Genomic DNA, 26,109 nt, shown 5'->3' with positions numbered 1-26,109 from the left:
ACATTTCATGACGGGTTTACCTGCCGAGACCTTCGACCAGCTTCTGGGGAGCATTGGCTGCATCTCGGTGGAATATCCACCTTTACTCCCGTTTTGCCATGTTCATCGAGAGTAACGGAGACTGAGGATTCCCAGCAAACATCGAACCACCATATGAGCATTGAGCACACGTGAGTACAAATGCACACACATCATTTGTACATAACCCTGGGACAAGTACAGGTGTTGCAGTGTCTGCTGTGCTTGTCTCTTCGTCTCCCTCCCCCAGTAAAGGAGGATGAGGCGAGGATGGAGGGAGGAAAGGAGGAGGAGGAAAGAAGAGGGGAGGAGAGCAGAGAGGAGGTTCAGGTCCCCTTGCCCCATTCAGTGCGGGACCAGAGTGCAGCGTCTGTGCTTGCCTTGCTATCCCCCACCCACTCCCCAACGAGCTGGAGGTGGAGGGGTAGTGTGGAGGCGGGAGGAGGGAAAGGAGGAGGAGGGTGCCAATGAAGAAACACTCAAGGAGGGTCCGGGATAAAGAGATCCATTAAACAAAGACCCATGGACAACTTAGAAAAAATTAAAAGATAAAATAAAATGAATCTGCCTACAGAGGAAACAAAGCAAGGAGGCTTTAAAACACTGCCCCACCATTGCTTATCTATATATATAAAACACAGTTTGTGTGTGTGTGTGTGTGTGTGTGTGTGTAATGTTACCGATAGACTCCTAAATGGAGAGGCTTACGTGCTTGATATTTGGCATAGACATGGCCATTGAGCCTGGGACGAACATGGCCAAACTCAAAATATTTGACGATCCATATTTTTTATTCATATTTACCTCAGCGCATTTAAGCGCACGGAATCAACGGAATCAGAGCAGGTGGGCGCTGATTCGCTCAGAGCGATCACGTGATGACGCTATGAACGTTATGACGCTATGACGCTATGAAAAAAAAATCGCTATGACACTATGAAACGCTATGACGCTATGAAACGCTATGAACGATATGAACGCTATGACGCTATGAAACGCTATGAACGATATGAACGATATGACGCTATGAAACGCTATGAAACGCTATGAACGATATGACGCTATGAACGATATGACGCTATGAAACGCTATGACGCTATGACGCTATGAAACGCTATGACGCTATAAACGATATGACGCTATGAAACGCTATGACGCTATGAACGATATGCCGCTATGACGCTATGAAAAAAAAAATCGCTATGACGCTATGAACGCTATGACGCTATGAACGCTATGAGGCGATGAGGCTATGAAAAAAAAAATCGCTCGCTTTACCAAGGATTCGCTCTCCCCCCGTTCCCCTCCCCTCCCCTCCCCCCACCCCCTCCCCTCCCCCCACCCCCTCCCCTCCCCCGCCCGGCAATGCCGGGTACTTCTGCTAGTGATGTTATAATTCAACAACTAGAACACTAATAATGTGACTTGACCTCACACTAATTGCAACAGAAGCAAACTCAACTGATTTGTGTATCCTCAATATGTCCTGAATGAGGAAAAAAAAGTGTTAAGGAATTGCATGGGTGGAAAGTTTTGAAAAATGCATAAATATGATCCGACCCAAAAACCGATTTTTAGCCCTTTCTGCTAGATTTGTCTATGCTGTATTTTTTTCCTTGAAGCAAAAAAAACACATACAGAGTATCAGTGATGAGAATTTATTGTGATCACATCATCACGTAACTGATCAACTGTTGATCAAACGATTGAACCAATGAAATATGTGTACAGAATACATATAACACTACACAATGTCATCATCGTCGTCACAGGGCATGTGTATTGAGTTAGTGCAGCTGGATCCCCTGCAGTTTCCACATGCCGGAGTGCACTCGATATTGTTCTTTTTGCATGTGCATCTCGGGGTGCTGCAGTCAGCCTGGCAGTTGCACTTGATGACCGGCAGAAGCTTTTCAGGAGCAGGGGGTAGGGTTGTCTGAACTGGCACAAACCCCTCGACACACTTCTGCCATCCCCACTCTGTAGGACGAGGTCCATCTGTAAGATAAGACAGGGAATTTGGTTTTGTCACAGCAGCAATGATACAGAAGGTAGTGAAAATAATACACAAGATACACAGAACATCACAGTAATTGAACTTAATATATTAACTGAAATTAATATACTAAAATACAAGAATAAACATAGCAGCAATCAGGGCACACAGTAAAATGTAAATGTACCAGATGTAGATCCCTTCCATTCTTGTACTTGCAAGTAGACACGCAGGCTGTGAAACTTTGCTGCTCCTGATGTTGGTGGTGAGACCTGTGGCCGAACGTAAGTAGAGCTAGATGCCACCTTCTCACAGAACCGATGATATCGGAGGGAGTCCAGGGAGTCAGTTGATGTTCCATTGTAGAGAATCACCATCGCTTTCTCTCCTGCTTCTGCCACATCATCTGTAGAGGCTGAATGTGCATAGAACACCTCGGCTTGCTCTCGGAATATGTCGCTTTCTTTGAATTTCTTGAGGGAAGCTCCCTTCCCGATCCCGTGGAGGCGAGATGTAGTGTCACATCCAAGAACTGCATGTAAGAACAAGATGTGCTTACATATGTCTGGGCCAAGTAGTTGTTTTGTAGCCTTGATGTTCCAAATGCGAGGCTTCTTTGTTGTCTTCCTTGACTCAGAACAAAAGAACAGGTCATGGGAGTCCAGGCTTGCATGGCAGCAGAGAAGGACTAAGAGGTCTGTATCATCCCCCATTAGCACAGTATTGTTGGTGGTAGCACACTGCACAGCTTTCTGCACAATCAGCAGGTCAGCATCTCCTGAGGCATGGTATGTCTCACAGTTTGCCTTCTGCAGTTCTTCACTTAACATGGAAAGAAATTGCTGCTTGTTCTGCCTGTTGGCCAGGAACTGTTCCTTCTGCATTGTGACAATCATGTCGGCTGTAAATGTCACAGTGGCACCAATCTTCCCTTTTCTGTGGTGTGTGGTGGTGGTGGTGGTCTGTGGTGTGTCATGTCCTTTGTGTTGTTACTTTCATACCCATCAAACACCACTACAGCCTTGCCATACTTCTTCGTTACATACTCCGTATACTGGTGGCATATGTCTTTATAAGTAGATCCATGGGACCATGGGATGCGTTGAAGAAGTGCTCCACCATCCAAGACATACTGGCAGCCATCAACTACATTATCTGCTGGAACATGAGGCCCGATAAGACCCCAGATGGCGTCGGCAAGGGCTGGCTTCTTTGCTTCTCGAAGCAGTAGAGAGGAATCAAATAGGGCTGGGGGATAGCTACATAGCTCATATTTGAGGGCTGACTCGAGTTCATCACTGTTCTGTGCCACTATGACCAGTCTCTGGAAGAGAAGCTGTGGATCAACTTGAATTTGATCTCCATCGATCCTTACAGAAGACTTCATGCCGAGAGTGACAGCTTGATCCTTCCTCTTGAAGGTGAACTCAGCAGGTGTTAGTCCATCCATGGACTTCAGTATCGCAGTGCCAACGGACTGTGCTGTATCAACGTTGACGGTGCAAAGGGCATTCTCCCCAGTGGCAATATTCCGGAAACTAGGGCATTGCTGAATGGATTGTGCTCCTGTAGATAACTGAGAACTGTCAGTGTGTCCTTCCAGTCACGGGATTGCCTTGCTTTGGTCATGTCTTTGTTCTGCTCTCCAGTGTTGTAGTTGACCCCCGTGAGTCCCTCCATTGCCTGGTTTACTTCTGCACAGGCGGGCATCGATAGCAGCCACAACAGACGCTGTTGCTCCGTCATCCCTCGCCCTCGTGTGAGCCCACCACTGTTTTTTAAACTTCTCATCAGAACCTGCTCAATGACCAGGTCAGGTGAGAGACCTGCCCATAGGCGATCGCTTCGCCGAATCACGTGGAACCCTTCCTCGAAACGTTGTTGGACTTCTGGGTGTTCAGTCTTGAGGTTGTGCATCTGCTGAAGGTACACCCTGGCAGATTTGGTGTAAAGATTGTGCCCTGATGCTGCCAGATAGGGTAGCATGTCCTGGATAGCCTGCAGATGTAAGGCCCAGTTTCCAGTGCATTCTGCACTGATGTATTTTCGTAGGATGTCCAGCATGTCCATGTACTGAACCCAGAGAGCTGAAGTTCTAGAGGACTTCTTGGTGGACTCGATGTGCTTTTGAAGGCGGTCTTTGATTCTCACTAGAACTTCAGACTGACAAACTTCTTCAGCAGATATAGCCCCATTTATCAGCTTCTCATAGATCTTATAAGCTCCCTCCAAGTCAGCATCTCTGCTTCCATCTGTTATCTGATGATCCGGTGGCCTTGCAGCTGCAGCTGCTTCAGCTGACTCTGACTCTCCATCCTTACTGTTGTCTGGAGTTCCAGATTGCTGTGGTAGATGGAAATCGAACACGTTTGATAGCATCAGTGCATTGAGGGCTGCATCAACAATTGAGTGTGCACGAACTGCTCGCGCAACAGCTTTGCCACACATCATGTGGATTACTGCATTTGGGGCATAGATCAACTCCAGCAGTTCTTGTAGCCCAGATGAGGCCATCAAGTGTCCGATGCAACCGAGGAAGCTCATTTCTGCATGGAAGCCACCCAAACGCAAGACTATTCGTCTCAGATCACTTTCCATTGGCTCAGAGTTGATAATCATGAGAGCCTTCCACCAGAGTGGCTGATCAAACGTGATTATTGGGGTGACATTGTGGCATCGTGCATGCTCACTAACAAATGTCAGGGTCGAGAATATGCATGTGCTATCACGGGGATTCAGATCGATCATCGGCAGAAGCATAACAGTTGCTTTGCCAGGGTGGTCACCATAATGCACGAACTGCATCATACCTGACCATGCAGGTCTGGGAGACCCAAAGAGGACGGATGCTTTCCACAGGACATCAAGATTTTCACAGCTGTTCTGGACCTGAAGGTTGACAAGCTTCTGGTAGGTCAGTGCCGTCAAATTGTGCCTTTCGTCTTTGTGGTACCGTACTTGTACCCTTCCAACCATTGCCACATCCAAGGAAGTAGCCTTGATCTAATTCCAGGGGTTATGGCTGCAATCATTCCTATACCATGGAATGTACCAAGGCCATCAAGCGTGCGGATGTTATGGTCGACATTGTCAGCTACATATTGGACAAACTCTGTCGATAGGTCAGGAATGTTTGTTCCATGGAATTTGGCTGCATTTCGTTCAAACTGGTGCACCTCCTGGTATGCGCAACAAAACCCAAGGTGATGAAGAGTATCAATGAGGAACCGCGATGCAAAGTGGTGATATAGTTGCACGCCCACCCCAAACTGAAGTGGTGCTAACATGACTCTTGGTCTAGTTGCCTGCATCATTGCTTGTCCAATTGCCGCCACTTTGGCTTGAGTTTTGGTCCCGGCAAATAGTTCTTCCAGGAGCACGCGGAGTATCTGGAAGAAATCTGACGCCAGCCTCTTGCGATTCTATGTCATCAAGAGCTGGGTAAGACTCATAGGATAACCTGATGTCTTTGATATCTTGTTTGATGAGCTTTGCAGCTGCCTGCACAAGCTTGATCTTCTCTTGATCTTCTGTGTTTGTTTGTTTCTGCTGTGTCTCATAGTAGTCTTGCAGCACCACCCTGGCTGTTGTCCTGATGGTAACCACGTTTGGTTTCCCATTGATCTTGGTGTATATTATCTTCTCACCGAAGTGTTTTTGCAGACTCCTCTTCATATGGGTGTAACCGTATGGTTCATGTTCACTGTGTGCAAGCTTCTGCTGCATGAGGTCAATTAGATCATTTATGGTGATCTGCTCGTCATCATTTTCTTCTATATACTTCACAACCTCCAAGAATGCTGCTGTCCTCTCATCAACGACAGGCCGACCAGCCTTCCTCCTCTTGGAGTCTTCTGTGTTTGTCTGATACGCTACTGGTATCTGGCTTGTATGTGCGAAAATTCACACTGCAAGTCTGGTGGTAGACTGCATCTGCTGCATGTAGGTCATGCACATGCAGAATCCGTGCCTTCACAGTCTCTGACCAGTCATCACCTCGTGCACGACATGTTGCCAAAAGCGTGTCCTTGAATTCAATTGTCCTGACTTGGAAAACACTGACTTCACTTGGCTTCTTTCTCTTTTTTCCAAACTGAGCTGGTGTGCCACAAAACAGGCAATCAGTACTGTAAGAGAACCTCCCTGTAGTCGATCTTAGTGTAGGACTCTCACTGCTTGTACTTGTTTCTGACTCTTGTTGCCTGGTTGCTGATATTTTAAAAACCATCCCCAGGAATATAACCATAAAAATGAACTACAACTGGAGGCAATCCCGGGTTCAGTGATGATCCTGAAAAGAGCCCTTGGAACAAACTCTAAAAAAGTTGAACATCTTGGTCCATGAACCGTGATTGAACCGTCCTTGGCTATCTGTTGTGGATTAATGTATGTCCAGCGACAGTCTTTGTGTATCTTATCACCAGGTACAGCATGAATATTGTCTCCCCTTTTTTTACTGGCCTGGTTGATAGATGAACTTCCCTTCTCTCCAAGTGTTGATACTGACGACCCTCCTCCGTCCACAGACTGCTTGCAAATGACACACTGTTCATATGCCTCCATTTCCTGAAAGTGGAAAAAAAATATGCACGTTGAAAAATATGCACGCACGGTTGAAAACGTGCATGTTTGGAACTGGATCCTAGTCAGGGATGTGCAGAGGATGTTAGAGGGTTCATAACTCAGAAAAGAGCACTGTAGTTGTGGCGTGCGCGGCGTGTTTAAACTAGTTAGCAGAATATGTACAATGTAACATAATGTAATAAATAGCTAGCTAATTATTATAGCTGGAGGAAATTATGGAAAACCCACCTGATGAGGTTAGTATAGCGTACACCGCGATCGATGACACCGGCACAAATGCATGCTCAGGATTGTCCACTCAGTGGACGGCTTGCTGTCGCCTTCGAATGTCCAATCGGCGGACGGCTTGCTGTCGCCTTCGACTGTCCAATCAGCGGACGGCTTGCTGTCGCCTTCGACTGTCCAATCAGCGGACGCTATTATTATATAGATGTTTTTTTGCTTCAAGGCATAGATATATATATATAGATTGGCAGTGGGTCACGACAGGGCGAGATTTCCGGCCGCCATCTTGCCACAGGAAAGCTTTCAAGTTGCCATCTGTGGAATGCACTCGCGTCATCGTCATTTGCAAGTTATTGTTGATTAAATTGACTACAACTGGCGAACAAAGTATCAGGTTAGTGTCGTACATTGGATTAAAACACATTCAGTTGCCAGACTCTGATAATGTTGTAACTTTGGTGATAAAGCGCGGCGTTACGCGCGCTGCTTGTGAGCAAGGAGGAAGCGGACAAGCGGTAACATATAAACGTCTTTATTGTAAGAGCACACTGTAACACTGAAGTCTGAACTGCTCCGGGCTGGTCGCCCGGTGTATATCATGAGGCCACGCCTACCCCTCGGGCGTGGCCACCGCCCACTTGGTGCGTGGAATGATGTCACCACGCCAGTGGGCTTTTGTGTCCGCCACAGTGATATTTAACGCATCGTCTGCCTGTCTACACTAACACTGGTTCATAGTAGAATGTTAATTCTCTTAAATGTTCTGTCCATGAGGTACATGTACCTCCAAAATGCAGTTCTCATAAATCATTGAATAAAGATAGGAGATTCTGGGGCACATTTGGGACTATCCATGACTCATGAGGAAACTTGGCCATGTTCAGGAATTCTCATGGGGTTAGATTTTCTCGACCGAGATCTTCAACACCAAGGGGTTGACTTATCCTGTATTCAATATTATTGCCAAGCAGTCAAAGGTAGGCCTATTATATTTATATAAGCATTATAAATATAAGCATTAACTTTTACATTGTGCTTGTTCTTTCTTCAAATATAGGAGGGAGTAGCCTAGGCTACAGTTAAGATGCCCAGGCAGTGTGCACATGCAAGATGCCGAAATATACAGAGGAAGGGGAATGGTCTGACATTTCATCTGTAAGTTGAATACCACAATATCTCTTCTAAATATATGACATGTATATCTCTTATTTGTGTTTACAGGGTAGTAGACCTAATAAAATCTGCAGGTTTGAGGTCTGCTTTCCATGCAGCTCAATCAGATTGAATTTAAACAATTAGCTATCTTATTTTCAGCTTCCCCACCAGTGAAGGGCATGAAGAAAGAAGGAAATGGTGTATTCAGATGAAACGGGTAGAGGGGTGGAAGCCAAAGCCCTGGGATGTCGTGTCCTTTTTTTTTTTTTTCTTTTTTTTTTTGTATACTGAATCGAGGCTCGTGAAAGAGCTGACAACCACGAGGGAAAGACAGCACAGGGGGACCACGAGGGAAAGACAGCACAGGGGGACCACGAGGGAAAGACAGCACAGGGGGACCACGAAGGAAAGACAGCACAGGGGGACCACGAGGGAAAGACAGCACAGGGGGACCACGATGGATAGTCAGGCGTGTGTGCAAAGCTGTGCAGTGCAACACTTGCAGACTTGCTTTGTTCTCCGATTCGATGCCTCAGGATTATTCTCAGTCCTACCACCTGCTCAGGCTGAAGAACAATGGTGGTCTTATGATCCCATCACCAGGTGTGGTGAAGGTCTTGCACACTGCTGAGAAGGCCATCCAGAGCCTTATGGATGTGCACACAGTCAAACTCTGTACATTTCAGCAGGTTCTACTATGTGTGAAGGAAATGACAGCTTCAGAAGAACTCTTTGATATGGGCAATCATATCATTGAAACCCAATATGGCATACATAATCACCTGTACGACCTGATAGGTATTCTCACCAATGCTTATTATGACCTGAGGCAGCACCACATTGCAAAGACCTACAATGTTAGGCGAATGGGGATGTCAATAAGACACGAGTCAACCAAGCTGGTGCTGTTCAAAGGCCAGTGATTGACAGGCATACCCAGTGTACATTTACTGTACACACACTCAGTGTACATATGTACATGTGTGATATCACTAACCCGTGTATTTGTGTTTTATTAAAATGTTGTTAACGTGTGATGTGGTTTTATTTCTTAGCTCTGTGTATATCCATGAATATATTACATGTAACAATCTTTGATTCTTTTTATTAAAATTGCGCAATGATAGTGGTGAAGGAGCTGCGCTCCAACGCGAGTCGAAAGAAGTGACGCGACCAAAGACGGAATTCGTCCGAGTTGCTTTATTGAAACAAAACAGCTCAGGTATTCTGACAAAAGCCCGTTTATCGGGCAGCAATATATATACACATTTATGTCGGGAAGTTTGCCCGGCAAAAGCTATACCGGGCATGCCCGGGTGTCAAGGGCGAGCCTTGGAAAGGCGAGTCTGGACCTGCCCGGGCGTGTTTGGCTGCGGCCTGGCAAGTCGAGGCTGGGCGTGCCCGGGCGCTCTGGACGAGCACTGGAAAGGCGAGAGCGGGCATGCCCGGACGCTCTGGGCGAGCCCTGGAAAGGCGATAGCGGGCATGCCCGGACGCTCTGGGCGAGCCCTGGAAAGGCGATAGCGGGCATGCCCGGACGCTCTGGGCGAGCCCTGGAAAGGCGATAGCGGGCATGCCCGGACGCTCTGGGCGAGCCCTGGAAAGGCGATAGCGGGCATGCCCGGACGCTCTGGGTGAGCCCTGGAAAGGCGATAGCGGGCATGCCCGGACGCTCTGGGTGAGCCCTGGAAAGGCGATAGCGGGCATGCCCGGACGCTCTGGGCGAGCCCTGGAAAGGCGAGAGCGGGCATGCCCGGGAAAGACGAGACCGGGTGTGCCCGGGAGGTTCGGGCGTGCCCGGGAACAGTGAGTCCGGGCATGCCCGGGAGAGGCGCGTCTGGCCGTGTTCTGGCCGGTGCAAGGCGATTGTGTGCATCCAGCGGTAACCGCTACAGTGGCATCTTTAATTCAAACAAATATTTCTCCGTTAATATTTGCACAGGAAACCAACAAATGCTTGGCAGAGATTTGGCCACAGCTGCTGGTATTTTGTGTCGGTGTCTGCGTAAGTTTTCTGTTCATATCCCTTCAACTTTGCTTGGGAGAGCAGTTTTCGTTGGTGTTGCGAAGATTGCACCGTCGTTAACTAGTGTGATGTGCTGGTCTGCTGTTGCTGTGAGGCAGAGTTCAAACCGCAAGGAAAGTGTGGTGCATATAATGTAAGCCTATATATTTATTGCTATTTTCAACGCAAAAGTGGACAAGTTCAAATGTTAAAGAAAGCAGTTAAATTCAATGATGACAGATCCACATTGTGCTTGTGAGTGACAACCCTCAACTCCTGCAAATAGCAAGTCAAACAATGAACGCCTTGACACTGTTACAATAATTAATATGTGAACATATTGTTCTCACACTGGGGCAAATAGTCCCAGACCCCTCGCTCAGTATAAGGTACTGTATTGTACAATATGATGAATTAATCCTTGTCCATGTATTTAAATGGTCTGTTTATTAGTCCCAAAATGGCTTCAGCTGCGGCCTTGGAGCATTGCAGTCTGGGTTTGAGATCATTATATTAATCCGTACACCAAGATTCATTTTCTGGTGATGTTTCGCTCAATTCTTTATCTTCCATGTTGTCGATATGTTTGTTGCCAGGACCAATATGCATGACTTTGCATTTATCCTTGTTGAATGGTCAACAAATCGCTGAACAAACAACAGGCCATATCCACAGGCTGATATAGAGTACCATCGCGAATCCTGAAACAAGAGCTGTCAGTGCCAGTCACGTCTTCCTTTTCCTCTCTCGAGCCCGTTACAAGAGTCTCCAAACATCTTTTGACTTCCCACTCCTTTCAAAATATAATTACAGCAAAGGCCTAAAGCACATTGTGATATTTGAAGCCTGGCCGACGTCAGACTTCATTAAGACGTGGCACCTACCACTGGCTACCAGCAGCGCAGATTGATGACAACGCCCAGTTATCCTGCGGCAAGATGGCGGACGCAAATCTCGCTCGGCCGCTTGCGCTTGGCCGGCAACTGCCAATCTATATATATATATCTATGCTTCAAGGAAAGAAATACAGCATAGTCAAATCTAGCAGAAAGGGCTAAAAATCGGTTTTTGGGTAGGATCATATTTATGCATTTTTCAAAACTTTCCACCCATGCAATTCCTTAACACTTTTTTTTCCTCATTCAGGACATATTGAGGATACACAAATCAGTTGAGTTTGCTTCTGTTGCAATTAGTGTGAGGTTGACCCTTTTTTTGCGTAAAATGCCTGCACTACACTTGATCCGATCTGTATGAAATTTCTTGATCATGATCTATGCAAAAAATTGTATGGGAGAATTAAATTGATGACGTCATCGGTCACGTGGTTTGGCAGCCATATTGGATTGAACATAAAACCCTTCTCTGAAACGGCTGAACAGAGCGAGGCAAAACTTTACAGGTATGATCACCTATCCATGACAAAGAAAAACGTTCCATGCAATGATGTCATAGGTCACATGGTTTGGCAGCTATGATTTTTTTTTTGAACAACAATTAAAAAATCAACTCCTTCAGGAGGGCCGGATGGATCGAGTAGAAACTTCACGAACATGTTCCCCATGGCTTGGTGATACCATGTTGTTCCCAAATAATTAATTGGTCACATGGTCAGGCAGCCATATTGGATTGAACAACAAAAAATTTTTTTAAATTCTGTCTCTGGAACCGCTTCATTGATCGATGCGAAAATTCACAATTATGATCGAACAATCATGGGGAATTTATGCTTTAAATTTCATCCTGATTGGACACATGGTCTGGCAGCCATAAACGTTTAATCTTTTGAATCTGTTTTTTTTTTTTTTTTGAAACGGCTTAAGTCAAATCTCCCACTCTTACTATGTCTCTCCGAAAAGACTGACTGGACAACCCTCTCATCCACTTTCTCAACAGTCCTCTCCAAGAAGTTCTGTCACTCAAGCTTTTGGGTCTCACTATCTGCTATGATCTTTCCTGGGAAAACCACATTTCAAATCTGGCCTCCAAAGCCAGTCGCCGACTGGGCATCCTCCGTCGTGCGAAGTCCTTCCTTGGCACACCTGAGCTCCTCACCACATACAAGGCTTTCATCCGCAGCTCAATGGAATACTGTTCTCACCTCTGGGCTGGTGCTCCTGCCTCACACCTAGCTCGTCTTCACGCTGTTGAAACCAAAGCTTTCAGAATATTGGAATTTTTTGAATCTCCTGCGATGAAGCTATCTCCGAGGGCCTTTCACTCACTCACCGCAGACAGGTTGGTGGTCTTTCTGTCTTCTACCGACTCCTCTCCGGCCTTGCACCCCCAGCTCTCTCTGTGCTCTGTCCCCCAAATATTCCTACAAGTCGCACAAGATCTGCCTGCAACCCTCTGATGGTTAAACTGCCAAAATCTAGGCTCTCTGCTCACCTTCACTCTTTCATTCCCCTTTTCTCCCACCTATGGAACAAACTCCCTCACTCTCTTCAATCCCACTCCTCCTCCAGGTCTTTAAAACAGCTGTTCACCACCATCTCTTATCTTCCCCCATCCAAAACCTTGATCTTTTCTACCCCCGCTAATTCACCCCAGATTCACTTTTTTGAAATACCAACTTCCGTCCTGGAAGTCCTTGCAGTGTCCTTGTGTTTTATATTTCTCCCCTCCCTCCCCCTTCCCATGCCTCCTCCCCCCAAGACCTCTCCCTTCCACAGATCTCCCGATGTCCCTGCTCTCAAATGTTGTGTTTGTGTCCTTCCCCCTCTTGTCTACCGCTCCCCTTATTTTGTGTTTTATGTGTCGGTTTGACTTTTTGTGTGATTAATGTTGGCTCTTTCACGAGCCTCGATCTTGTATTAAAAAAAAAAAAAAAAAAAATCTTATCTTCCCCCATCCAAAACCTTGATTTTTTTTCTACCCCTGCTAATTCACCCCAGATACACTTTTTTGAAATTCCAACTTCTTTCCTGGAAGTGCTTGCAGTGTCCATATGTTTTCTACCTCTCCCACCTCCCCCCAAGCCCTCTCCCTCCCACAGTTCTCTCGATGTCCCTGCTCTCAAATGTTGTGTTTGTGTCCTTCCCCCTCTCTCCCCATCTCGTCTATCGCTCCCCTTATTTTGTGTTTTATGTGTCGGTTTGACTTTTTGTGTGATTATTGTTCGCTCTTTCACGACCCTCGATGTTGTATGCAAAAAAAAAAAAAAAGTAACTTTACAAGTAAGATTGAGTCGTCAAAGGGAATAAACATTTAAAATTTCAACGTGATCGGTTGCACGGTTTGGCAGCCAGAATGTTTAATTATATGAGAAAGAAGAAACCTTACAATTTTATCTTTTCCAGAACGGCTTACAAGATCGATGTGAAACTTCACATATATGATCGAGTGTTTCGGAATATAGTTTGACAATGCAAACGTCATCGGCCTTGCAGTCTTCCAGCCATTTTTAGCTCACCTGGAACGAAGGTCAGGTGAGCTTATGCGATGGCGTGTCGTCCGTCCGTAAACACTTCAAACTTCTTCTTCTAAACCGCTGATCTGATAGCGACCAAAGTTGGCACAAATGATATTTGTTGTGTTGTGACTAAAGTTTATTCACGGCATTAAAGAATTCGCGGTCTAAGGGGGTCGACTGGGGGTCAAAGTGGATCCATGTTTGACCCCCAAAATAGGAATTTGCTCTTTTTTTCTTTGAAACTACACACACGATTTCGATGAAACTTCACCACAACCTTCATCACCCACAATGTACCGAACTTTGTTCACAGCATTAAAAATCTGGCCCTGTGGGAGTCTACAGGGGGTTGCTCCCCAAAATAGGTATTTGCTTTCTTCTCAGAAACTACACACGCAATTCTGATGAGTGATGAAACTTGACCACAACCTTAATCACCTGTGTTATAGCAAAGTTTCTTCCTGGGATTTAAAAAATTGGGGTCTGAGGACATACACGGGGTTGGAGGTGGGGCTTGCCCCCCAAAATAGGTATTTTTTGTTTGTTTGTTTAAAGTCTTATGATTATGTTAGTATGATTCTACATGCTGCCCTGTCTTCTAGCAACCATTGAAATTGGTTTAAAATACCTTTAGTCAGTGCAGTAAAGTGTTTATTCTACCAGGTGAGCACCAGGGGTATCGCCCCATTGTTTAACAATTAATTTTGAATGCAAGCTTTTTTTTTATTCATTTGAATTAAATTTTTTTAAATCCAATTCTGAATGTAGTTTAAAAAAAAAAATAGGACGTCATGTGTCTGATCAAAGTGGGGTCATATCAAAGCAGGACTTCTTGTGGTACCCGGTCATCACTGGCAGCTCTGGCAGCTCTGGCTTGTTTTTTGATCCCAGTGACACTTTCATGTTTGTTTATTTTTTTTCAATTAAAAGAATTTAAGCCATGAAAACCCCCAATGCTCCCATCCAGAGCACGTATCCAGGTCGGTCGTCCGATGGTTTGAGGAGCATGACTGATGTCAGTCATATGCCATGGCCTTCTGAGTCACCAGATCTGAACCCAATTCGGAGTAGTTCCTTCCGTGCTCCAGGTGAGACGTGAGGCTTGAATGCATTTTCTAAGTTTGTTTGTTTTCCGTAATTTGTCAAATCTCGCTCGACATTGAAGAAAGGGAGGAATGACAAGATAGGTTCATGATATACTATGAATACATTCTTCATTTTTATTTGGACTGCAAAAAAACAAAACCTACAACAGAAAAAGATGCTTTACCTATTTGTATCAATCACTAATTCACGACAGCACCTTTTAAAAACAAAAACATGTTTCAAGGATTTATAATCTGAAAATCCCGCTGATTGTACACCTTGATATATTGGTCTGGTTTCAATAAAACATGAAAACAAATGAACAAACACATCTTAGGCCATGAAATTGAGGGTACAAAACGTGCACGCGGATTGCGTACTACCCTGAAATGAAGGTGCGTGTGAATGGGGCGTGCTGTGTGCAATAGGAAAGTATTCAAGGTGTACGAGGTGCGAGCGCGTCGGAGCGAGGTGGTTCCAGGTAACAACATGCATTTTAAGGCCATGTTCCCTGCTAGAGCGGGGGTTAGCCTTGCGGTCCCCATGACAATCTTCTCCATTTTGCCCTATTTTCTGCATCTCTCCTTGTTAACCCCCTTGCCCGCATTTCTTCTTCCACCATCTTTAGCCAAGTCTTTCTCGGTCTTCCCCGTCCTCTACTTCCTTCTACATTAACTTCCATCACTCTTCTCAACCAGTCACTTTCATCCTTCCTCAATACATGACCAAACCATCTCAACCTGTTCCTCTTCACAGCATCAATCACAGGCAATATTCCCATCATCTTTCGCAATTCATCATTTGTCTTCCTCTCTCTCAACGATACTCCGCACATCCATCGAACCATTCGCATTTCCACCCTTTCCAGCCTTCGTTGCTGCTCTACGTTCATTACCCATGTCTCGCTCCCATAAATCATAACACTTCTCACACATGCAGCATACTCCTTTCCCTTCAGCTTCAGCGACACTCTCCTCCTCATCAGCACGCCACTCAATTCCCAAAACTTCTTCCATGCACATCTCACTCGAGCAACCGTTGCCGAGTCTGATCCACCTTCTCCATTCAGCATGTCTCCGAGGTAGCAAACCGAGAATACCAGATCAGCATTACTGCCCTTTTCAGGTGTGCATCTTGCAACATACGAACGTGGGCCTTACTCGATCGATAATGAAGAGATCACATTATCCACGAGGAACAAACCAGCAACAACCGATGACACGTCAGATGGGGTCGGAACTAATACCTGGACGGCAAGAAGGGACAAGTGGTTCGAGTTTCTTCCAACATTGAGGAGGAGGTTCATGGTCATTTCTCATGCCCTTCGACGTATTCACTAGTAGTGGTGATGTACAGTACAGAGTGAAACACCATGAATGGTCTCGATTTCCTTTGATCTTTAAATAAATCTACAGGGAAGTCTTCCATTACCTTTCAAAAAAAAACAAAGAAGAAGACATCATGCAGAGCACGATACTTGCAAAATCTAACCCCCCCTCCCTCCTCCCCCCAAAAAAAATTCCGTTGATACAGCAAATTGTCCATTTCATCAAGATTAAAATTGACAATCTTGATCAAAGCTCGGGTCAACAGGAAAAGTGACGATTTTTCAGATGAAAAATGATGATTTTGTAAGGTTGACCTTGAGTTGATCTTTGACCTCAAAAATAGTTAGTTTCCCTATTTAGTGACTCGATATGCAAATGCTGTTCAATTTTCAAGTCAATCGGATGAAAATTGACGGTTTTCAGATGAAAATTGATGATTTTGGAAGTTTGCCCTTGAGTTGACCTTTGGACCTCAAAAATAGTTCATTTCCCAATTTAGTGACAATATACAAATTAGCCTAGTCAGCCTGGTGTTGGCTTAGCGGTTAGGGTGCCGGCTTGGGATCCGAGGATCCTGAGTTCGAATCCCGGTCGATCGCTGAATTAACGCCAGGGGGGTTGACTCAGCCTGTCATCCTTCCGAGGTCGGCAAATTGAGTACCAGCTTGCTGGGATGAATGATCCCGGTGTGTACCCCGGTTTAGAATAGGTACACCGTATCCCTGCGCATCGTAGGAGGCGACCAAGGGTTGGCGTTAGGAAGGGCATCCGGCCATAAAAACATTGCCTCAAACAGGGAACCATGATTGTCATGGGGCCCGCAAGGTTAACCCCCGCTTTAGCGGGGAAAATGGCCTTAAAACGATCATTCATTCATTCATTCATACAAATGCTTTTCAATTTTCAAGTCAATCGGATTTAAAATGGCGATTTTAGAAATTTGACCTCCAGATAACCTTTGACCTCAAAATCAATCGGCTTCTCAATTGGGACGACCTAGACAACTTGGTGAAGTTTCGTGACGATTGGTTTAGAATTGTGACTTGTAGGCCGGTGACAGAGACAAACAAACAAAGACAGACAGAACCACAAACGCGACCGACCAATATACTTGAAAAATCTTCGATTTTGCAAGTAATTAATAATTAAAAACAGGGATACTGTACTTTGCAATCAGCGAATGTTATCATCCCACAAGCATGTGTGATACAGCATGGATCAGGGTGTATTTACAATCATTCCTTCAGCTTTTCATCACTGCACACAAATAAGAAGGTAAACAATCAATCAATCACGACCTTGATGAATAAGAATCACAATCTTATTGGAAATTAAGCTGACGAAGCTGCATTTTGTGCATGTCCAAGGAGGGGTATTGTGGTCGAAACGTTCCCGGCCTAGCACACATGCAGGTATCTATCACGTGCAGTCAGTCGGCTGATAACCCCCTCATACATGTCCATAAACCAGTCCTCAAATTCAGATCTTTGTCAAATTCTGTAAGTGCATGACCCTAAGGCCGGACAGAGAATATGTCACTTAAACCCGCCATCGGACAGAACATGTCTGGCCCGTCACAATGATCCCGGTTCAAAAGGTAGACCAGGCAGCGGGCCAGTCATCAGGTGTTAGCTCCGACTGCCAGGAAATTCATTCAAAGGGGCAAACGGGAAACTTTATCATGTGTTCGGAAAACCCCGAGAGTTCTTCGTCCAAAGAGCAACGTTTTCAAAAATGAGCAAAAGCAACTTTCGCCCCAAGAACAAAGTAGTATTGGTGGAGTTCTCAAAAACATTTTTGTGTGAAGAAATACCTGTAGTTGTAACGAATCAAGGTTTTTGACATTTCTGGGGTGGGGACAAAGCTATCCGGGCTACGAGGGACGGCGGAGGCGGATGTGGCCATGTGCGGCTAATCGGAGCAACACGTGGTTTTCTTCATCTGCATCGTGCACTCCCGTCAACCGGAATTCTCCAGCATACCGATTGTTCTCCCAGTAGTGATGCCAGTTTCCACGCTCATCTGCACCAAAGCCATAAACATCCACCTGCCGAGTAACGAAGAGGGTGAAAAACAGCTGACATTAAAAATAAACAAGGGTATTGACCAACCGACTGACCGTGTGCATCTCTCGTACCGGAAACGTTCCTAAGAACCGAACAACACGCGGGGTCGACGCTCCTACCACACGGCAGATGTGCAGCGAGAAGATGACCGCCAGCATGCCCGTGGAGGGGTAACGCCCATGGCCGTTAGTCCAATGGTCATGAACATACTTCATGAACGCAGGATTGTAAATATGAACCTGAGCGGGGCGGGGGGGAAACAAACAAACAAACAAAAAGAACTGCAACTTTAAACAATAATACGCGACTGCTGTACAACAACAACAACAACAACAACAACAACAACAACCAGGCATTTTAATGTCATTTTCCCTGCAAGACCGGGGGTTAGCCTCATGGTCCCCATGACAATCTTCTCCATTTTGCCCTATTTTCTGCATCTCTCCTTGTTAACCCCCTTGCCCGCATTTCTTCTTCCACCATCTTTAGCCAAGTCTTTCTCGGTCTTCCCCGTCTTCTACTTCCTTCTACATTCAATTCCATCACTCTTCTCAACCAGTCACTTTCATCCTTCCTCAACACATGACCAAACCATCTCAACCTGTTCCTCTTCACGGCATCAATCACAGGCAATATTCCCATCATCTTTCGCAATTCATCATTTGTCTTCCTCTCTCTCAACGATACTCCGCACATCCGTCGAACCACTCGCATTTCCACCCTTTCAAACCTTCGTTGCTGCTCTATGTTCATTACCCATGTCTCGCTCCCATAAATTCTCTACCGTTGTTGTGCTTTTGTGCTTCCCTCTCTCTCCCCATCTTGTGTCCCGCTCCCTTTATTATATGTTTTATGTGTACGTTTGTTTTTTGTGGTTGTTAGCCCTTACATTAAAAAAACAACAAAAAAAACAAAAAAAAAAACACCTCACTGTGCCCCCACCCAATCACCATCAAACAGGTTGAGATGGTTTGGTCATGTGTTGAGGAAGGATGAAAGTGACTGGTTGAGAATAGTGATGGAAATGAATGTAGAAGGAAGTAGAGGACGGGGAAAACCGGGGAGACTTGGCTGAAGGTGGTGGAAGAAGAAATGCGGGCAAGGGGATTAACAAGGGGAGATGCAGAAAATAGGGCAAAATGGAGAATATTGTCATGGGGACCGCAAGGCTAACCCCCGCTCGAGCAGGGAAAATGGCCTTAAAATGCCTGTTGTTATTGTGTGTGTGTGTGTGTATGTATATATACATATATCTATATATATATATATATTGTTATGAATTTGGGTAGAGGAATATCTCGAGCCAGATAGATCTGTATAGGTAGGTAACTCGACTGTCGTGATCGGGAATCTATATGTAATAAGTTCTGTTTAGCCCGGATGTCGGTCTAAGCTGTATTGGTGTCCCCGCGGGGCGTGCTAAGTAGTGCAGGGATTATGGGTAAAATTTCTTCATTTGTCGTCTCCTCTGTCGCCAACCCAGTGTCCATTATGGCAACGCACTCATTTAGACACTTAGATAGGTCCCATCGTGCACACATTAAATAATTCCCCTCCCTTACCACAACGACTTTGGAAGACAAGCAGGAAGCGGCCGCGTACAACAACGGCGGGGGCATCGAACATCGTGTGAGACAAGCTATAACCACGCCCAGGGAACGGTGATTGGTTGGTGTAGAGGGCGCGAAGATTCAGCCAATTGGTGCGTAGGGCGCCAAGCCGCTCCTTAACAGCGGGTTGCTGATTGGAGGACAAGCGCCGGTGGCAGGAGATGGTTCGAGAGACCAAGAAGATAAGAGGCTCTGGTTGGGGCAGAGAAAAAATTGACGTCACACGCCAGGTGACAAAAGGACTCGCTCGAGGACATTTTGTCTCTCTCTGCGCTGGACCCTTCGTGCTTCGCTCTTGGAGATCTGTTGGCTCTTCTTCCCTTTGTGGTCGTTGGCATCTTCCCTGAGTCTTCTGGGTGCTTTTGGTTCGTCATGGTGCTTGGAGCAGTGCTCGGTCCTTCACGGTGCTTTTGGTGCTGGGAGCGAGGCTCGGTGCGGTGAGCGAACGGACCTCGTGTGCGACCGACGAGGAGCTTGGAGCGGGGCGTGCCGCTGAGCGGGCCGCTCGGGGCCTGTAGGAGCGCGCGAGCGAGGCGGACTGAAGTTTCTGCACGCCGGCGTCGGGGCCGGACGGGGCCGCGTTGGACGACGGACGCACCACTGCAGACAAAGATAAGCTCGCACCACGTTTCACAAATACATGACGATTCTTTTATTTAATTAATTCCCCTTGTCCTGTATATGAAGTCTGAGTGCAGGATCCCGGTTTAGGAACCATAGTTAGTTCTTCTGTCGCATTTCGGTGAATTGGGTTCTGAAATAAACCTGTTTATTTTTGTACATTTTTCCCCGGATTCCCATTTGAGTTCATTCCGCATTACAGGTACGCGCTTGCCACTTCTTCCTCTTCATTCTTCCTCCCGTGCTTTTATAGCTGAAACAGAGTTGATTGTCGCCTCGGAGTTAAACCCCGTTTGGTCATCCGCGAGTCCTGGTATTAACTGAGGGATTCGCGCGACAATATATATATAGTCAGCCAGGAGTCAGCCAGCCCCGATCAACCAACCAAGAATGAGTGGGTTTGGCTTGAGAGGGCGGAGAGAGAACGATCAAGCAGACGCGACAATATATATATATATATATATATATATATATATATATATATATATATATATATATATATATATACAGTCATCCCTCGCTATATCGCGGTTCACTTTTCGCGGCTTCGGTACATCGCGGGTTTTTCTCGCTAGTATATGTAAAATTATATCGCCGATTTTTCGCTATATCGCGGGATTTTGCGGTATAAATGTATTTTTATATACTATTATTTTAAATATTTTTGTGGTAAAATAAGCATTTTCTAGCCTAAAAAATTAAAAAACGTAAAGAAATAAGAAAAATACAGTAGTTAAAACATATTACAAGAAATAAAATACTGTACATAGTGTACAGTAGAAGGGTAGACAAAGAGTCGTGCGTATGGAAAACGCAGATGCGGCAGCTTCCATTTGCACTAGTTACCCACGTAATGGGTAACTGTAATGCTCTTTCTGGCTGTGCAGTACATTCATCATCGTCATCACCTTCATCGTCATCAGTACTGCACAGCTAATTCATCATCATCTTCATCACGCAAGTTGTAGTATTGAAGAGCCGGGGCTCTTGCTTGATACGGACGAAATGACGGGCAAGACACAAACTCGTCCGAGAAGATATTTATTCTCAAAACCAACTCGGGAACACTGAAAACCCGTTTATCGGGCTGCATTATAAAGCACAACCAGAAACCGAAAGCCACGCCTCTCAGTCAAGCGTGGCATGCTTCGGCGGTCACGTGATCAACAGGTGTAGCTGATTATACCCGCAAAGCGCGGCACGCTTTAGCGGTCACGTGACCAGCCACTCTCGCGCCGGGGATCCCCGCCGGTGACGTCACCGGCTGGAGCAAGGAGATTCTGATGCTGGTCTTGCTTGGGGAACCCATGGGTAGCTACAGTATCTTCAATGGTGAGTACCCATTAGAATTTTATATGTTGTTAAAATTACGTATGTTTAAGAGTGTAAAAAGTGTTTAAGAGTATAGGAAGTGTTTATAAGAGTATGGGAAAGGTTAATAAGAGTGTGGGGAGGGTCATAAAGCTTTAAAATATATATAAATAATAAAATAAAAATATGGTCGCTACTTCGCGGATTTTCGTCTATCGCGGGGGGTTCTGGAACGTAACCCCCGCGATAAACGAGGGATCACTGTATATATATATATATATATATATATATATATATATATATATATATATATATATATATATATAATCAACGAACATAACAGCGTGACGAGCGCTGTCCCGATCTCCTGTGGACCGAAGTCCTAGACCAAAGCGTCACCTCCGACCCAAAGGGTCTTCTGGAGGCCTCAGCCCGGCCACTCTGTCAACAGACAGAGATTTATTCATTGGTCCCCATTGGCTAAACATCAAGCAGAGCCGCCAATCCAGATTTCGGGCTTATTGACCCTCGTCAGGACGGCATACTGCAAAAAATCTAACCAATGAGGACCAAAATCGTCTATTAAGACGATAGTTGCGGATATATATATATAGTTGCGGTTTTTAGAACCTCCACTTTATCAAATTTAGTATTAAAATCCCTAATAACCCCCCGTGTACATTTCCCCCTTAATTGGCTGTTAATTGAAATGAGTGCACCTTAGCTAGTCCATGTACAAGCACGTAGCCAATCAGAACCTCTCTATAGTTATTTCATTAGTCTGTGTTTCAGATAAGGCTGTGTGTCCAATAGTCGATCTTACGTTGCACCAAAATCAAATAAGATAGATCCCCTTTCGATGGCCCCAGAACCTCCATTACCAACTGCATTGCCTCCATTACCAACTGCGTTTGCCTCCATCAACTGCATTACCTCCATTACCAACTGCATTCGCCGCCATTGCCCATGTGCTCTAACTCGGAGAAGAAGGGCGTGGCCCGCCCATCTTCATCAAGAGGAGGAGTCAGCCAGCCCCGATCAACCAACCAAGAATGAGTGGGTTTGGCTTGAGAGGGCGGAGAGAGAACGATCAAGCAGTTTCGCGAACGTTCCAGGGTGTGGCGCTATATAACCCGTTGCGCGGAGCCCCCACCAGAGTTCTGTGGAGAGGTGAGCAGAGTTCTGTGGAGAGGTGAGCAGAGTTCTGTGGAGAGGTGAGCAGAGTTCTGTGGAGAGGTGAGCAGAGTTCTGTGGAGAGGTGAGCAGAGTTCTGTGGAGAGGTGAGCAGAGTTCTGTGGAGAGGTGAGCAGAGTTCTGAGGGAGGTGCGCTGAACCAAAGTGAGAGAGTTCTGAGGAGTGCTTCTGTAGAAAGGAGGGCAGGCAAAGCAGTGGAGAGAGAACGCATGAGGCGGAGGACGTACGAGGCCTGAGGGAAACGCCGCTTGGAACCACCCTGCGCGCGAAGCTCTGACGCGCTGCTGCGAACGAACCTGCGCGTGAACCAGATTGCGGAGGAGTCGGCGGCCGTTCGCCTCCAGCCTGCCATCCTGAATGGACTCTTCTCTCCCTTCAAGCCATACCATCCCTGCCATACTATCCATTCGTGTACGTGAGTTTGTCTTGTTTGTTCTGTCTTGGGGTATAAGTTAAGCCTGTGTAAGTATAAGCTGCCCTGTGTCTCCTATCTTTCACTGTAAATTACCTTCGTTTCTTTCTTTTCTTTGGTTGTGTAAATAGTAATTAATAAATACCTGTTCTTTCTACCTTTGTCTTCTTCATTCTCATCCGATCGTCTTGGTCTTTTACCAATTGATATACGTGGCACGATTCGGCCAACGCTCAGGATCGGGTTTAGTTCTCTGTTAATGGCTCGAACTTCGGACTGCTAACCCGCTCGGCAAATACCATCTTGTCCGTGGTTTCGAGCGGATATTACCCACCTGCCTTGTGGAGGGATTGGCGGGGGTGTACGGGAATCCCTTGACCAATCACCTCGGCCAATCCCACCCCACAGGGGAGCGGGGTAGCTTCAGGATCGGAGACGGCCAGTGCAAATAGAAGGGGGATTAACCCCCCTCCCCCCCCTTGCTAAGGGGAGCGCCGTTTCCGTAACAATATATATATAGAGATATACAGACTTGGCATTTAATATGGAATATTTTTTCTGTGGGGGTGAACTTACTTTTCAAGATGACTTAGAACCAAAAGTTCATTGGAATTATGTTGAAATTATTCTAGATTTTGTTCATGTGACCTTTAAAAGAAACAAAAACCACATTTGACATTTCGAAGCAAATAAATTGATCCTTGAAAGTGATGTAAACTGATATCGAACTCAATTCATGGACAGTACTGTGTTAAACTTCTGTACGTTTTCCAGAAGTATCTCTTTATTTTGCACATTAGCCAAAAATGTTTTTAACAAAAACAAAAGTTAAATTACGACTGGAATTACGGAGAGTAAAATTACAGTTCAGTACTTCGTGCAACCCCACGAGCATTCAGGAGAGCAAGTACACATTGAGGCATGCTGTTCACGAGATTTGCCAAGGTTTGGACAGGAATCGCTTGCCATGCAGTGACAATAGCCTGCTGCAATTCACGCACAGAGGTCGGCTGCTGGTCCAAGTGGTCGATTTGACGCGTTAATTCTACCCACAAGTTCTCGATCGGATTCATATCCGGGGACATGGCAGGCCACTCCATATGCTCTACACCACGGTCAGCAAGAAAGTGTTGGATCATGCGAGCACGATGAGGCCGTGCATTGTCATCTTGGAAGACAAAGTTTCCTCGAAAGGCTGCACGAGCAAATGGAAGCAATGTTTCTTCCAGAATGGCCCTGTACTTGAACTGGTTCAGGTTTCCATTCAGAACAACCAGGTCAGTTTTGCCCCTTGCATGAAAAGCAGCCCAAACGGTCACCCGACCGGACTCTTGGCACTATACAATCTTTGTTGTAGGCTTCATGCACTTGTCTGCGCACTCGGACGTGGCCACCTTGACGATAGACCAGAAATCTAGACTCGTCACTGAAGATCACGTGATTCCAGTGTCCTGGTTGCCATTGACAGTGCTCTCTGGCACACTGCAATCGGCGCTGGCGGTGTTGTCTGGTCAGGCGTGGCTTTCTCAGGGGACGCCTGGCACGATAGCCTGCTTGAACCAGTCGTTGGTTGACTAGCCTTCTGGATACAGGCACATTTGTCAGTTGCTGCCACTTTGCCCGAAGCCGATTAGCTGACTTGGTACGGCCATTGCGGACTAACCGGTGCAGCTGGTGATCATCCCTCCTTGTGGTTCTGCGGGGACGTCCCGGCCTCGGTATTGGAGTAGGGACACCCCTCTAAGCATTTCGTTTCAGGATCTTTGACACCTGTCCTTGAGTGATGCCATACTCCCGAGCAATAGCACGCTGTTTCATGCCGTAATTTCGTAAAGCCACAACTCCATGACAAACAGCATTGTCGAGTTGATGGACCATCTCCAGAGGAAGCGGCAATAACTTTTGGAGACATGCAGCAGTTGTTTTCCACTAATACAGAATGCAACAACCCTTGTATACCCGACTGTGAAGCCAATCATCAAATGCACCTGTCCGTACATTTTGCCACGCCACCTGTGATATAATCCTGTTGTTGACTTCTTGCTGCGACAGACAATCAGTGACATGGTTCTTTTAACAAATAAATCACCAAAGTGTAAAAGAAACTCACCAGATTGATATACTGAGTTAAGAAAGTAAACCCAAGTCAAGAAAAAAAAAATATTCCATATTAAATGCCAAGTCTGTATGTATGTATATATATATATATTGTTACAGACACGACTTTGATGTTATGGTGGGCCGAGCGGAATGGCCGCCGTGTCCGCACAAGTTACCCGATTATACTCGAACCTTGTCCGAGTCGCGCTATGCTAGGTCAATGAAGGAAAAGGACACAACGGCTGGGATTCAAATGACACGACACCAAGGGTTCAGTTCTCAAGACCTCCGGAGGAGGTTATATTAGGGCGGAAGGTCAGATTACAACTACAAGAGGGACAGCATAGAAAGACAGGCACTTAGACACACTTATCTTATTCCCTGACAGACGACAGATAAACGGGACAAAAACTGACTCACACGGGGATTGATGGCAAGGAAAGGCGGGTTGGTCGATGGCTCAAGGTGCACTCTTGGCTCAGGGACAAATCGACCCGCTCCGGTCCAGAGATGCGGGAGGTCTCACTCAGCGCTCGGAGGTGGTGACTGGCTCTTCTTCAAGCTGGGGGCGCATCTCTCGTCACGTCCGGTAAGTGGCCGCGTATATCCGGCGGGGAGTGACACGCCCTCGGCTCGTTAGCTCCGCCCCAGATGGAATCGGCCCGTTGCTTCTCATTGGGTGCATGCGGGGGGGGGGGGGTTACCTGCTCCGCCCTTGACGAGGGGCTGACAGGGAGCCCCTTCGTGGTAACCCCGTCGGAGCGCACATGGGTAATGGCGGCTAACCGAGCCGGAGTGAGGACGCACACTCCCCGCGCGCGCCGTTGTTGTAGTTGTTGTAGTTGCTGTTGTAGTTGTTGTTGTAGTTGTTGTTTGGGGAAGAAGATGGGAGGAGGTTTGGGAAGGTCCTAAACTCACTACTGGTGCCATATAATCACATTCTGGTGCAACGAAGAGTCAGAATTAATGGAAACGAGTCCTTA

At 46.1% G+C, this 26,109-nt stretch overlaps 1 protein-coding gene and 2 long non-coding RNA genes across 9 annotated transcripts in view; 1 reads left to right on the top strand and 2 right to left on the bottom strand.

The window, feature by feature from the left end:
* Positions 1 to 1,922: 1,922 nt before the first annotated feature.
* On the bottom strand, positions 1,923 to 7,004 carry LOC137433563 (uncharacterized). Its single transcript, XR_013624655.1, has 3 exons — positions 6,827 to 7,004; positions 6,476 to 6,580; positions 1,923 to 2,016 (listed from the first exon to the last, which is right to left on the bottom strand). It is a non-coding gene; the product is annotated as an uncharacterized LOC137433563 (long non-coding RNA).
* A 63-nt stretch (positions 7,005 to 7,067) lies between these two features.
* LOC144894089 (uncharacterized) lies at positions 7,068 to 8,170 on the top strand. Its single transcript, XR_013624803.1, has 3 exons — positions 7,068 to 7,217; positions 7,881 to 7,978; positions 8,138 to 8,170. It is a non-coding gene; the product is annotated as an uncharacterized LOC144894089 (long non-coding RNA).
* Positions 8,171 to 14,595: 6,425 nt separating this feature from the next.
* Positions 14,596 to 26,109, bottom strand: part of ST3GAL2 (ST3 beta-galactoside alpha-2,3-sialyltransferase 2) — a 43,309-nt gene continuing 31,795 nt past the window's right edge. For 4 of the 7 annotated variants that reach the window (XM_068126171.2, XM_068126170.2, XM_068126167.2 and 1 more), the window contains 2 exons: positions 17,950 to 18,117; positions 14,596 to 17,859 (listed from right to left, as the gene is read on the bottom strand). In XM_068126171.2, the coding sequence (XP_067982272.2) occupies positions 17,686 to 17,859; positions 17,950 to 18,117 (342 nt within the window). In that variant the 3' untranslated portion in view covers positions 14,596 to 17,685. The remainder of the gene's footprint in view (positions 17,860 to 17,949; positions 18,118 to 26,109) is intronic. The other 3 variants (XM_078786049.1, XM_078786050.1, XM_068126169.2) reach the window with 1 other exon arrangement.

The sequence above is a fragment of the Myxine glutinosa genome, chromosome 10, assembly GCF_964187855.1.
Source record: "Myxine glutinosa chromosome 10, kmMyxGlut1.1, whole genome shotgun sequence".
NCBI classification, from domain to species: domain Eukaryota; kingdom Metazoa; phylum Chordata; class Myxini; order Myxiniformes; family Myxinidae; genus Myxine; species Myxine glutinosa.
This window is presented reverse-complemented; position numbering and strand designations above follow the sequence as displayed.